General features: G+C 58.2%; 1 protein-coding gene across 1 annotated transcript in view; it reads left to right on the forward strand.

Annotated features, from left to right (window-relative positions):
* The window catches only part of LOC116968391 (RAS guanyl-releasing protein 2-like), a 37,811-nt gene that overhangs the window by 14,513 nt on the left and 8,994 nt on the right, over positions 1 to 14,304 (forward strand). Inside the window, 13 exon segments of the mRNA XM_033015173.1 lie at positions 395 to 557; positions 991 to 1,093; positions 3,493 to 3,555; positions 4,499 to 4,630; positions 5,021 to 5,171; positions 7,784 to 7,957; positions 9,123 to 9,239; positions 10,819 to 11,094; positions 11,570 to 11,650; positions 12,180 to 12,263; positions 12,265 to 12,291; positions 13,087 to 13,202; positions 13,735 to 13,876. Coding sequence (XP_032871064.1) covers positions 467 to 557; positions 991 to 1,093; positions 3,493 to 3,555; positions 4,499 to 4,630; positions 5,021 to 5,171; positions 7,784 to 7,957; positions 9,123 to 9,239; positions 10,819 to 11,094; positions 11,570 to 11,650; positions 12,180 to 12,263; positions 12,265 to 12,291; positions 13,087 to 13,202; positions 13,735 to 13,876 — 1,557 coding nt within the window. The 5' untranslated portion in view covers positions 395 to 466.

The raw sequence follows: 14,304 nt of genomic DNA on the forward strand, positions 1-14,304 counted from the left end.
AGTCTATCCAGTCTTTCTTCATATGAAAGTCCTGCCATCCCAGGAATCAGTCTGGTGAACCTTCTCTGTACTCCCTCTATGGCAAGAATGTCTTTCCTCAGATTAGGAGACCAAAACTGTACGCAATACTCCAGGTGTGGTCTCACCAAGACCCTGTACAACTGCAGTAGAACCTCCCTGCTCCTATACTCAAATCCTTTTGCTATGAATGGTGCAGCAGGAGGAGCGGGGGGCTTTCTAAAACTAGAGGCCGTGGGTTTAAGGTGAGAGGGGAGACATTTAAAGATGATCTGAGAGGTGAGGTTTTCACACACACACAGAATAGTGAGTTCATGGAACAAACTGCCACAAGGACCCGTCATCTTTTGCTGGAATTAAATAAACTATTTTGCAGGACATTTGTGACCTGAAGTTGGGAACTTTGACCCCGGTCCCAGCCTACGTGACCTCTGGGATAGACGGCGGGATGTCTGGGAAAGGGACGCGGACAGACATCCTGCAGACGGTCAGATCGGCCCCCATCGATCAGGTGATCAACGGCTGCATCAGTGAGTTTGGTGAGCAGAACATTTGGAGAACAAAGCAGTGTCCAACTTTGGGGAACCCCCCCCCTCACCCCTCACCCTTCACCCCTCACCCAGCCCCTCCTACTCCACTTCCCCAAATCCCCTTCTGCTCTCTCTGTCTCTCTGTCTCCCTCTCTCTGTCCCCCTCTGTCTCTCTCTCACTCTCTCTCTCCCTCCCTCCCTCACTCACTCTCTCTCTCTGTCCCTGTCTCTGTCTCCCTCTCTCTGTCTCTGTCTCTCTCTCTGTCCCCCTCTGTCTCTCTCCCACTCTCTCCCTCCCTCCCTCACTCCCTCTCTCTCTCTCTGTCCCCCCCTCTCTGTCCCCCTCTCTCTCTCTCTCCCCCTCTCCCTCTCTCTCCCCCCCTCTCTCCCCCCCTCTCTCTCTCTGTCTCTCCACTCCCTCTCTCTCCCTCTCTCTGTCTAGATGACGAGGGGAACCTGCAGGACTCCACCTTGCCCCACATGTTCCTGTTGATGCATCAATGGTATCTTCCGTCTGCAGAGCTGGTGGGGAAACTTCTCTCCTTATATCCTTTCCCAGTTGCCCCCTGACCTCTGACCTGCCCTGTGACCTTGTTCACGGGTTGGTTTTGTTGTCCGTGTTTGACCCTGAGCTGAATAGAAAGTAACGAGTCAGACATGTGGGAGAAACCAGATTAGGGCACAGTACTGGAGAAATATTGTCAACAATTCTGGGCCCGTATCTGAGGAAGGATGTGCTGGCTCTGGACGAGAATGATCCCAGCAATGAGTGGGTTAACATATGATGAGCGTTGGGCCTGTACTCACTGGAGTTGAGAAGGATGAGGGGGCACCTCATTGAAACGTATAGAATAATGAAAGGCCTGGATAGAGTGGATGTGGAGAGGATGTTTCCACTAGTGGGAGAGTCTAGGACCAGAGGGCACAGCCTCAGAATTAAAGGACGTTCCTTTAGGAAGGAGATGAGGAGGAATTTCTTCAGTCAGAGGGTGGTGAATCTGTGGGATTCTTTGCCACAGACGGCGGTGGAGGCCACAAGTCAGTGGATATATTTAAGGCAGAGATAGATAGATTCTTGATTAGTACAGGTGTCAGGGGTTATGGGGAGAAGGCAGGAGAATGGGGTTAGGAGGGAGAGATAGATCAGCCATGATTGAATGGCGGAGTAGACTTGATGGGCTGAATGGCCTAATTCTACTTTTATCACTTATGACCAATGACCTTGTGAACTCAGTGAGTCAGGCAGCATCTGTGGAGAACACACTCACACACACACACACACAGACACTCACACACACACTGACACACACACACACACACACACACACACATATACACACACACACACACTGACACACACATACACACACATATACACACACACACACATATACACACACACTGACACACACATACACACACACACACACACTGACACACACATACACACACATATACACACACACACACATATACACACACACACACACACACAGACACTCACACACATACTGACACACACACACACACACACACACACACACACACACATACATATACACACACAATCTCTCTCTGTCTCACACTGTTGTAGCTCTTGCACTCTCCGTCTACCAGCGACTGCCCACAGATTCCCATTCTGTGTCGGATATGTTCCTCAGTTACTGCAATAATAACTGTGATGGTGTCAGCGTTGCTAAACCAGCTTTGCTGCTAAATGATGCGGTGCAGAGACTGACATCAGCAAACCGCTTGGGGCAGGGCCTGGACCATCAGTGCTGCATCAATCTGAGAATGAGCCTCAGTGGAGGGGAGTCACCGACTCCCGATAGATTATTACGGGGAAAGCAGCCGAAGTCCTGGCGTCACGGTGGTGCAGCGGGTAGAGCTGCTGCCTCACAGACCCAGGGACCCGGGTTCCATCCTGACTACGGGTGCTGTCTGTGCGGAGTTTGCACGTTCTCCCCGTTACCTGCGTGGGTTTTCTCTGGGCGCTCCGGTTTTCTCCCACACTCCAAAGACGTGCGGGGTTGGAAGTTAATTGGCTTCTGTAAATTGTCCCGAGTGTGTGTCGAGCGGATGCTTCAACCAATCGATACATCAGGATCGATAAGTCACAACTTTCCACGTTTAGTTTAGATTATTGTCACCTGTCCTGAGGAACAGTGAACAACTGTCCACGGTCTGGCCGGTCCTTCCCCCCCCTAACCCCCCCCCCCCCCACGGTCTGGCCCCACGCCCCCTGTCCACTGCCCCCTGCCCACTGCCCCCTGCCCACTGCCCCCTGCCCACTGCCCCCTGCCCCCTGCCCACTGCCCCCTGCCCCCTGCCCACTGCCCACTGCCCCCTGCCCACTGCCCCCTGCCCACTGCCCCCTGCCCACTCCCCACTGCCCCCTGCCCCCTGCCCACTGCCCACTGCCCCCTGCCCCCTGCCCACTGCCCCCTGCCCACTGCCCACTGCCCCCTGCCCACTGCCCCCTGCCCACTGCCCCCTGCCCCCTGCCCACTGCCCACTGCCCACTGCCCACTGCCCACTGCCCCCTGCCCCCTGCCCACTGCCCACTGCCCCCTGCCCCCTGCCCACTGCCCCCTGCCCCCTGCCCACTGCCCTCTGCCCCCTGCCCCCTGCCCCCTGCCCCACTGCCCACTGCCCCCTGCCCCCTGCCCACTGCCCCCTGCCCCCTACCCCCTGCCCACTGACCCCTGCCCACTGCCCACTGCCCACTGCCCCCCTGCCCCACTGACCAGTGACCCCTGCCCACTGACCAGTGACCCCTGCCCACTGCCCACTCCCCGCTGACCCCTGCCCACTGACCAGTGACCCCTGCCCACTGCCCCCTGCCCACTGCCCCACTGCCCCCTGCTCCCTGCCCCTCCCCCGTCCCCCCGCCGCAGGAATGTGTCAGAGGTCAGAGACCAGATTGACTCCTTGACTGCCGCACGTATCGTCTCGCCTGCAGCTCCGACTCAAAGGTTCTTCAGCTGAAAATCTGCCAACTGGTCAGGTAAGGTTTGGCAGGGCCGGTGTCTGTTGTCTAACGTCCAGCGTCTGGTGTCTGGTGTCTGGTGTCTGGTGTCTGGTGTCTAGTGACTATTGTCTGGTGTCTGGTGTCTGGTGTCTGGTGTCTGGTGTCTGGTGTCCGGTGTCTGGTGTCTGGTGTCTGGTGTCTGGTGTCTGGTGTCTGGTGTCTGGTGTCTGGTGTCCGGTGTCTAGTGTCTGGTGTCTGGTGTCTGGTGTCTGGTGTCTAGTGACTATTGTCTGGTGTCTGGTGTCTGGTGTCTGGTGTCTGGTGTCTGGCGTCTGGTGTCTGGTGTCTGGCGTCTACTGTCCAGCGGGCGGCGTTGCCTTTGTGATTGTCCGCCCCTCGTGTAGACCAGGGAGTGAGGGGCAGTGAACACGACACACCCGGCCTGCGATCCACCAACACCCCCCCCCCCCCACTGGGTCCGGACAGGGTCAACACCCCCCCCCCCCACTGGGGCCGGACGGGGTCAACACCCACCCCCACTGGGGCCGGACAGGGTCAACACACCCCCCCCCCACTGGGGCCGGACGGGGTCAACATCCTCCTGAGGGGGTTCAGGCCCCATCGCCCCTGGTATTGGGACTGTCGGGGGGGGGGGGGGGGGTCCGTGTTTGTAGCCGACCCCCTCCCCCAGCTCTGCCATGGGTCAGACGTGGACAACGGCTAGACCTGGTGCAGGGACCGCTTGTTGCCCCAAGGCCTCCGTTGACCAGCGGTAGATGGACCGGTCTCAGCGGGTCTGGAGGGAGGGAGTTAGTGTCCATTGTTCTGTCCGCATCAACTGTCCAATTGTCATAATGTTCTCTCCCCCCCTCTATCTCCCCCCCTCTATCTCCCCCCCCTCGCTGCCCCCTCTCTCCCCCCCCTCTCTCCCCCCCTCGCTGCCCCCTCTCCCCCCCCCCCCCCCCCCCCATGCCGGCAGTTTCTGGATCTCGGAGTTCCCGGCAGAGTTTAACCTGGACGTGGGATTGGCCGAGCAGGTGAAGGAGCTGCAGGACACGGCCAGTCGTGAAGGTCATCGGAGACACAGCCAACTGGTGGACATCTCACAGGTGTACGTGTGTGGGGGGGGGGGGGGGGGGACATCTCACAGGTGTGGAGGTCCCGCAGTGTGGAGGTCCCCAGTGTGGTGGTCCCGCAGTGTGGTGGTCCCGCAGTGTGGAGGTCCCCAGTGTGGAGGTCCCCGGTGTGGAGGTCCCCGGTGTGGAGGTCCCCGGTGTGGAGGTCCCCGGTGTGGAGGTCCCCGGTGTGGAGGTCCCCGGTGTGGAGGTCCCCGGTGTGGAGGTTCCCAGGGTGGAGGTCCCCAGGGTGGAGGTCCCCAGTGTGGAGGTCCCCGGTGCGGAGGTCCCCGGTGCGGAGGTCCCCAGGGTGGAGGTCCCCAGTGTGGAGGTCCAGAGTTACCACCACTGTCTGCTTCATGCCTTTTCTTGTTGCTCCGTTGCAGGCCGTCCTTCGAGTGGAAGAGGCAGGTGACGCAACGCAACCATGTGACACAGAAGAAGAGGAAAATGTCCCTCTTCTTTGACCATCTGGGACCCTTGGAGTTGGCTGAACATTTGACTTATCTGGAGTACAAGTCGTTCTGTCGTATCCTGGTGAGAATCTCTCTTTGTCTCCCTGTCCCTCAACCCGTCCACACTAGACATGGTCAACACCGCTAGCCATCAGGTTTGGTGGACAACAGGCAGGTCCACAAACATAAGGCAGGTCAGTCAATGTAACCTTATATCCCCACGCCTGCACTGGGACTTGAACCAATGTCCTTGGTTTGGAGTTTAGTCTAAGCCTCAGCTCAATGTGACAAACAAACAACTTCCTCTCATCTGATCAATGATGTCACAAAGTGACTCAGGGGCTCAGACACGAGTCACCCTCAGCTCAGTCCCAGGGCTCACCCTGGAGTTGGAGTTGTAGGCTGCATCATTTCACCCCATTCCATGTCCCACCCCCACCCTACCCTCACCCCTCACCCATCCCCCTCCCCACCCCCCCACACCCACCCTCATCCTTGTCCCCAACCCCCACCCCCCAACCCACCCTCACCCCTCACCCATCCCCCTCATCCCAACCCCTCCCCCACCCTCATTCCCTGCCCCCCACCCTCACCCTCTCCCCCACCCTCAACCCTCTCCCCCCCACCCTCACCCCTCCCCCATCCCCCCCCTCTCTCTCTCTCTCCCTCTCTCCTTCCCTCTCTCTCCCTCTCTTCCTCTCTCTCTCTCTCTATCTCTCTCTCTCTCTCTCTCTCTCTCTCTATCTCTCTCTCTTCCCGTTCACAAACAGCGTTTCCTGTTGTTGTTCCAAAAGCAGATGTAGCAGTATCAGGTCAAGGGCACATTGCCACTTACTGTGGCTACATGGTTTGTCAAACTTCCTGCAGCATGACAGGCTCTCTGTACAAATGTACTTGCTGATTGTGGAGAGACTTGCCAGCTGGAGAGAATCCTGCCCTGCCCTGCCCTGCCTGTCCCAGCCCAGCCCTGCCCTGCCCTGCCCTGCCCTGCCCTGCCCTACCCTGCCCTGCCCTGCCCTGCCCTGCCCTGCCCACCCCAGCCCAGCGCAGCCCTGCCCTGCCCTGCCCTGCCCTGCCCTGCCCAGCCCTGCCCTGCCCTGCCCTGCCCTGCCCTGCCCTGCCCTGCCCTGCCCTGCCCTGCCCTGCCCTGCCCTGTCCTGCCCTGCCCTGCCCTGCCCTGCCCTGCCTGTCCCAGCCCAGCCCTGCCCTGCCCTGCCCTGCCCTGCCCTGCCCTGCCCTGCCCTGCTCACCCCAGCCCAGCCCAGCCCTGCCCTGCCCAACCCTGCCCAACCCTGCCCTGCCCTGCCCTGCCCAACCCACCCCTGCCCTGCCCAGCCCAGCCCAACCCTGCCCTGCCCTGCCCTGCCCTGCCCAACCCTGCCCTGTCCTGCCCTGTCCTGCCCTACCCTGCCCAACCCTGCCCTGCCCTGCCCTGCCCTGCCCTGTCCTGCCCAACCCTGCCCTGTCCAACCCTGCCCAGCCCAGCCCTGCCCTGCCCTGCCCTGTCCTGCCCTGCCCTGCCCTGCCCTGCCCTGCCCTGCCCTGCCCAGCCCTGTCCTGCACTCAAATCCCATTGTATGTCACAACTACTTGAGGGACAACAACACTACAACTGAGGGGGGATAAAAAACAAAGACAGGATCAATTATCAGTCTTTTACTTTAGTATTGTCATGTACAGTGAAAAGCCTTTGCTCCAGAGAGTATTCTGAGGGATAAACAGTTTGTGCATTTAGATAGACAAGGGCTGCTGAGGAATAGTCAGCCTGGTTTTGTATGTGGGAGACTGCATCCAAAACAGTTGATGGAGGCAGAGTTGTAGATGTTGTGTACATAGATGTCTGCAACGCATTTCACAAGGTTCTGTGTGGTCGGCTGCTCTGGAAGTTTAAATCGCATGGGATCCAAGGTGAGATAGCTGACTGGATGGCAAATTGGTTTTATGGAAGGAAGCAGAGGGTGGAAGGTTGCTTTTCTAACCGTAAGCCTGTGACTAGTGGTGTGCCTCAGGGTTTGATATAGATCGTAGAGTCAATGGAAGGTGCTTGTTGCAGGGAGAGGTTGGGGCCAGGCTGGGACTCTATTCCTTGGAGCGCAGGAGGATGAGGGCTCTGGTCTGAAGCTCAGGGCTCACCTTGGGGTGAATACTTGCCTCTTCCCAAATGTAAACGCAGAATTCAAGTGTTGTGTGTCTGGAGAACGATTCCACCCACCCTTTCACCAGTCTTGGTGGCATTGTGGGGGAATAAGAGCAGAGGGTGGAGGGTGTATGGAACAAGCTGCCAAAGGAGGTGGTTGAGGCTGGGACTATCCCAACGTTTAAGAAGCAGTTGGACTGGTACATGGATAGGACAGGTTTGGAGGGATATGGACCAGGTGCAAGGCAGGTGGGACTAGTGTAGCTGGGACATGTTGGCCAGTATGGGCAAGTTGGGCCGAAGGGCCTGTTTCTACATTGTATCACTCGATGACTCTATGACTAGGTGGGACTAGTGTAGCTGGGACATGTTGGCCAGTATGGGCAAGTTGGGCCGAAGAGCCTGTTGTCTTTGGAAGACCCTTGTCCTGTGAATTCACAGCTCCCACAAGTTGAGACTTCACAAGTGAAGGTTGCTTCAGGCTGGTCAAGTGGGTGAAGGTAACGTCTGGTTCTCAATGTCCACGTTGTCACTGACTCTCTGCGTTCCCTCCACAGTTCCGCGATTACCACAGCTTTGCCAAACACGGCTGCACCAAGGACAACCCCATCCTGGAACGGTTCATCAGCCTCTTCAACAGCATCTCACAGTGGGTACAGATGATGGTGCTCAGCCTACACACACCCCAGCAGAGGGCGGAGGTTATCACCAAGTTCGTGCACATGGCCCAGGTGGGTGGGGGGGGGGGGGGGGGAGGTGATGTGGGGGATAGGGTGGGGTGAGGGGTGGGGATGTGGGGGTGAAGGAATGGGGGGGGGGGAGGGGTGGGGACAAGGATGTGCGGGGGTTGGGGGGGGGGGGAGAAGGGTGGGGGTGGGACATGGAATGGGGTGAAATGATGGAGCCTTCAACTAGAAGTTCAGGGTGAGCCCTGGGGGGGGGGAGAGGGAGGGGTGGGGGGTTCACATAGGGTGGCGAGGTTGGAAGAGGGATGAGGGGAGGTGGGGTTGTGGATGGGAGAGGATGGGGGAGGGGTGATCCAGGGGTGTGTGTGTGTGGGGGGGGGGGGGGGGTTGATCCAGGGGTGTGTGTGTGGGGAAGGGGTCGTGACCCAGAGGTGATGCTTACAGGCTGCTGCTCGGTGGGAGTTACTGGGATGTTCCGTTGGTCACTGACGGCTTCAGGGACCTGGTGAAGTGCGGCACAGCTCAGCGTTTGGTTCCGTCACATGTACCGAGTGAAAAGCCGCTATTGAATGCTAACTCGTTGAAGAAAATAATATATATTAAGAAACAGTTAGACAGGTACATGGATAGGACAGGTTTGGAGGGATATGGTACAGGTGGGACTAGTGTAGGTGGGACATGTTGGCCGGTGTGGGCAAGTTAGGCCGAAGGGCCTGTTTCCACACTGTATCACTCTGTGGGTCTAAGACTGAGACATGTTGGCCAGCATGGGCAAGTTGGGCTGAAGGGCCTGTTTCCACACTGTGTCACTCTATGGGTCTAAGACTGGGGCATGTTGGGCAAGTTGGGCTGAAGGGCCTGTTTCCACACTGTGTCACTCTATGGGTCTAAGACTGGGGCATGTTGGCCAGCATGGGCAAGTTGGGCTGAAGGGCCTGTTTCCACACTGTATCATTCTATGACAATCGAGCTGTCCACAGTGTAGTCTGCCAGTCCCATCTCAGTCTATCCACTGCGGAGCCTCCTGGGGTGGTCAGATTCTGGTCAGAATCATTCATTGGAGGGTTCGTGAATTTGGAAAAGGGAGATCATGTTTTAATCTCGCTGTGTTTAAAATAGTAATTTAAAGCACCAACAATAAAGCACGTAACTGAAATGTTTTGAGAACGCATGTTGGAAAGTGTCAGTTTTTCTCCTCTCCTCCTCACAGAGACTCCTGCAACTGCAGAATTACAACACATTGATGGCAGTCATTGGTGGACTGAGTCACAGTGCGATCTTACGTCTGAAGGAGACGTATCACTACATCAGCGCTGATGTCTTGAAGGTGAGAGGGATGGATGGATGGATGGAGGGATGGATGGAGGGAGGGAGGGATGGAGGGATGGAGGGAGGGATGGATGGAGGGATGGAGGGATGGATGGAGGGATGGAGGGATGGATGGAGGGATGGAGGGATGGATGGAGGGATGGATGGATGGAGGGATGGATGGATGGAGGGATGGAGGGATGGATGGATGGATGGAGGGATGGAGGGATGGAGGGATGGATGGATGGAGGGATGGATGGAGGGATGGATGGAGGGATGGAGGGATGGATGGAGGGATGGATGGATGGAGGGATGGAGGGATGGATGGATGGAGGGATGGATGGATGGAGGGATGGAGGGAGGGATGGATGGAGGGATGGATGGAGGGATGGAGGGATGGATGGAGGGATGGATGGAGGGATGGAGGGATGGATGGATGGAGGGATGGATGGATGGAGGGATGGAGGGATGGATGGATGGAGGGATGGATGGAGGGATGGAGGGAGGGATGGAGGGAGGGATGGAGGGATGGATGGAGGGATGGATGGATGGATGGAGGGATGGATGGAGGGAGGGATGGAGGGAGGGATGGAGGGATGGAGGGATGGAGGGATGGATGGAGGGATGGAGGGATGGAGTGATGGAGGGATGGATGGAGGGATGGAGGGATCCACCACCCACATGGTCTTCAGGGACATGTCATAGAGTTGCACAGAAATATGTCCCTCAGCCCAACTCACCTACACCGACTAACCTGTCATATCTACAGTACACTAGTTTAAACGTTGTGGTCGTACTTGCTCTGGCAGCTCGTTCCATACACCCACCATCCTCTATGTAATAAAGGTGCCTCTCAGGTTCTTCAATCTTTCCCCTCTCACTTTCATCCTATGTGCTCTGGTTCTTGATTCCCCTACTCTGTGATCTATTCACCTCATGATCTTATACACATCTGTAACATCACCCCTCATCCTCCTGCTCTCCAAGGAATAAAGGAAGCCCCAACCTTCCCCTGCAGCCCTGCAGCCTTTCCCTAGCTCCTGGCAATAACCTTGTAAATCTGGACCCTTTCCAGCTTAACAGCATCTTCCCTAAAGCAAGACAACTAAACTGAACATAATTCTCCAAATCGACCAAATCTTGTACAACTGTACATCTTTACACTTTACAGATGAAGGCCAAAATGCCAAATGTTTGTTGACCACCCTATCTACCTGTGAATCCACTTTCTTCTTCTTCTTGTGAATGAAACATAAACCAAAGCAATAGTTAGATCTCAAGCCGTGAGGTTGTTGTCTATGTTGGCGTCAATGTCTGCCAGACCCTGACCCATTGGGTGGGTGGTAGAGCGGGCACCCAGAGATGACATGGTTGGCTGCCTGTTGTTCTGAGTTCCCTTTGCCCTACAACACTCCCCATAGCCCTGTTGTTCACGATGAAGGTCTTCACATCATCTCACACTTATCTGTATTAAACTCCACTAACCCATCAAGATACTGCTGTGAACCATATTTGACGACCATCTTTGCTCTCTACAATCCCACCCTCGTTAGTGTCATCTCTCCAGTGTTAGTGACCCGTTTGTGTCTCGTTCCCAGATTTCAGATGAGCTGACTGAGTTGGTCACCACCTGTAGCAATTACAGGAATTACCGGAAGCGTTTTGCTGAAGGGTCTGGTTTCAAGTTCCCCATCCTCGGTGTACACCTGAAGGACCTGCTGGCCGTTCACCTGGCGCTCCCCGACTGGGTGGAGGAGGGGCAGCTCAACGTGGTCAAGATGCAACAGCTCTACTCCATCCTGAATGAACTGGGTCAAGTCCAGGCCACTCCTCCACCCATTGAGCCCAACAAAGACCTGGTCAACCTGCTGACGGTGAGTGGACATCCTGTCTCCCACCAGAACCATCTACATGAAGCTTAACACAGGAGAGCTGGCATAAAGCCACCCCTTCCCCATGGTCGGGATGGTATGTTTGGTCAGATGGGAGACAGGCTGGAAGATGAAGGGAGGGTGTTGGGAGTGAATTCCAGAGCTTGGGGTCCAGGCAACTGAATGGGAATGGAGAGGAAATATCCAATGAATCTGCACAAAAATACAGTGTGTCTTTTCCTGAAGCATTCAAGAGGTTGAGCAGGAAAGAATGTTTGTCTTGTTCCTCCACCCACAGGACATAAGACACTGTTTGTCTCACCCCCCACCCACCCCCGCTGGTAATTCCCCATCACCTATGTGTAGTCTAACCTGGAGCAAGGGGTTGCAGTGGCCACCAGCGATTGGTCAACACTGACGATTGTGTTGTTACACCTGCTGAACCTTTGGTCTGATGGGGGCTGCACTGTCTCTGCAGGTCTCACTTGATCAATATCACACAGATGACGAGATCTACAAGCTTTCGCTGTTGAGAGAACCTCGCACCTCCAAGTCCACAGTGAGTTCCCCAACCCTAACCTGCCTGAACTAACCCCAACCCTAACCTGCCTGAACTAACCCCAACCCTGACCTGCCTGAACTAACCCCAACCCTAACCTGCCTGAACTAACCCCAACCCTAACCTGCCTGAACTAACCCCAACCCCACATATCTGATTCACCCCAGTAATCGTGGGGTGGGGCACGTGGGGGGGGCATAAGGGAGGGGGGGCCACATGGAGGGGGGGGGAACATGTTGGGGGGCACGAGGGGGGGGGCACATGTTGGGGGGGCCCCATGTTGGGGGGGCACATGTTGGGGGGGGGGGCCCATGTTGGGGGGGGGGCACATGTTGGGGGGGGGCACATGTTGGGGGGGGGGCCCATGTTGGGGGGGGGCACATGTTGGGGGGGGGGCCCATGTTGGGGGGGGGCACGGTGGGGGGGGGGCACGTGGGGGGGGGGGCACGAGGAGAGGGCGGGTTGCAGGGTGACGTTGACTGTGGTCCCGGGGTTCCAGTGATTGACGACACGTCTCTCTCTGTCCCAGCCGTCCAGTCCTGCCCCAGTCAAGCTGTCGGTGATGGATGAGTGGGCAACTGCTGTCAAACCAAAAACAGATCCTGAGTTAATTAACAAAACACATCCACAAGATGGTTGAGGTGAGCAAATGTCCAAAGCAGCAGCGCAGCAGAGCCGGGTCTGGAAACAAGAAAGAGGGGGGGGGGGGGTGGGGGGGGGTGGGGGTGGGGGGGGGGGGGGGGGGGGGGGTGGGGGGGGTGGGGGGGGTGGGGGGGGGGGGTGGGTGGTGGTGGGGGGGGGGGGGGGGGTGTGGGGGTGTGGGGGGGGGGAGGGGGTGGGGGGGGTGGGGGGGGGGGAGGGGGGGGGGGGGGGGGGGGGGGGGGGGGGCGGGGGTGGGGGGAGGGGTGGGGGTGGTGGGTGTGTGTGGGGGATGGTGTGTGGTGTGTGTGTGGTGTGTGTGTGGTGTGTGGTGGTGTGTGGGGATGGGGTGTGGTGTGGTGTGTGTGTGTGTGTGTGTGGGGACGGGGTTGTGTGTGTGTGTGTGTGTGTGTGTGGGGACGGGATTGTGTGTGTGTGTGGGGACGGGGTTGTGTGTGTGTGTGTGTGTGTGTGTGGGGATGGGGTGTGTGTGTGTGTGTGTGTGGGGGTGTGTGTGTGTGGGGATGGGGTGTGTGTGTGTGTGTGTGTGTGTGTGTGTGTGGGATGGGGTGTGGGATGGGTGTGTGTGTGTGGGGTGTGTGTGTGTGTGTGTGTGTGTGTGTGGGGATGGGGTGTGTGTGTGGGGGTGTGTGTGTGTGGGGGGGTGGGGTGGGTGGTAGGAGAAAGCTGGATGAGAGACGGGCTAACATTATGCCTCCACAATGAGGGGAAGTTTCAGACGGAGGATGTGTTTGGTTAATTCCGCATTGTTTGACGTTGTTGACCTCGTCGTCCAGTCCGTCTTCAGGAACTTTGATGTCGACCACGATGGCTACATCTCCCAGAAAGAGTTTAACATTATCTCCTCCAACTTCCCCTACCTGGACAGGTTCAGTGTCCTGGATGAGAACAAGTGAGTCCCAACCCCCCCACTGACCTCTCACCTCCCGCTCCCCACCCGCCCCGACCCTCGACCCCCTCCCCACCCGCCCCAACCCTCGACCCCCTCCCCACCCGCCCCCGACACTCGACCCTCGACCCCCACCCCAACCGCCCCCTCCACACCCCCTCCCCAACCACCCCAGACCCCCTCCCCAACCGCCCCCGACCCTCGACCCCCTCCCCACCCGCCCCCGACCCTCGACCCCCTCCCCACCCGCCCCAACCTTCGATCCCCTCCCCAACCGCCCCCGACCCTCGACCCCCTCCCCACCCGCCCCAACCCTCGACCCCCTCCCCAACCGCCCCCGACCTTCGATCCCCTCCCCAACCGCCCCCAACCCTCGACCCCCTCTCCCACCCCTCCCCAACCGCCCCCGACCCTCGATCCCCTCCCCAACCGCCCCCCCCACCCCCCCCACCTCCACCCGATTGGGGGGCAGTTGATGGAACACTGACTGTGTTGTCTAATGAGCTTCACTGACCCTCGTCTCTCTGGCCGCCAGCGATGGTCAGATCAGCAGAGATGAGATGCTGGTCTACTTCAAGCAGGCAAACTCACTCCTCAACTGCAAGATGGGATTCATTCACAACTTCCTGGAGACCACTTACATGAAGCCAACCTTCTGTGACCACTGCAAGAACTTTGTACGTGATGGGGGGCGAGTGGCTGGTGGGGGGTGGGGGCGGGGGGTTGAGGGTGTGGGGGTGGGGGTGGGTGTGGGGGTAGGTGTGGGGTAGGCTGTGGGGGGGAGCGGGGGTGTAGGGGTGGGGCGTGGGTTGTGAGGGAGGGAGGTATGGTAGGTGGAGGGTTGGGGTGGGTAGGTGTGGGGATGTGGGGTAGGTGTGGGTGGGGGTGTGGGAGGGGGTGTGGGGGAGTGGGTGGGGGGGGGGTAGGGTGGGGGGTATGTGTGGGTGGGGGGAGGTGGGGGTGGGGTGTGGGTGGGGGTAGGGTGGGTGTGGGAGTGGGTGTGGTGCAGGGGCGGGGGTAGGTGAGTGGGAGTGGGTGTGGGGTGGGGGGGGGGGGTTGGTTGGTGTGGGGTGGGGTGGGTGTGGGGGTAGGGGGGTAGGGGGGG

The sequence above is a fragment of the Amblyraja radiata genome, chromosome 45 (genome assembly GCF_010909765.2).
Source record: "Amblyraja radiata isolate CabotCenter1 chromosome 45, sAmbRad1.1.pri, whole genome shotgun sequence".
NCBI lineage: Eukaryota > Metazoa > Chordata > Chondrichthyes > Rajiformes > Rajidae > Amblyraja > Amblyraja radiata.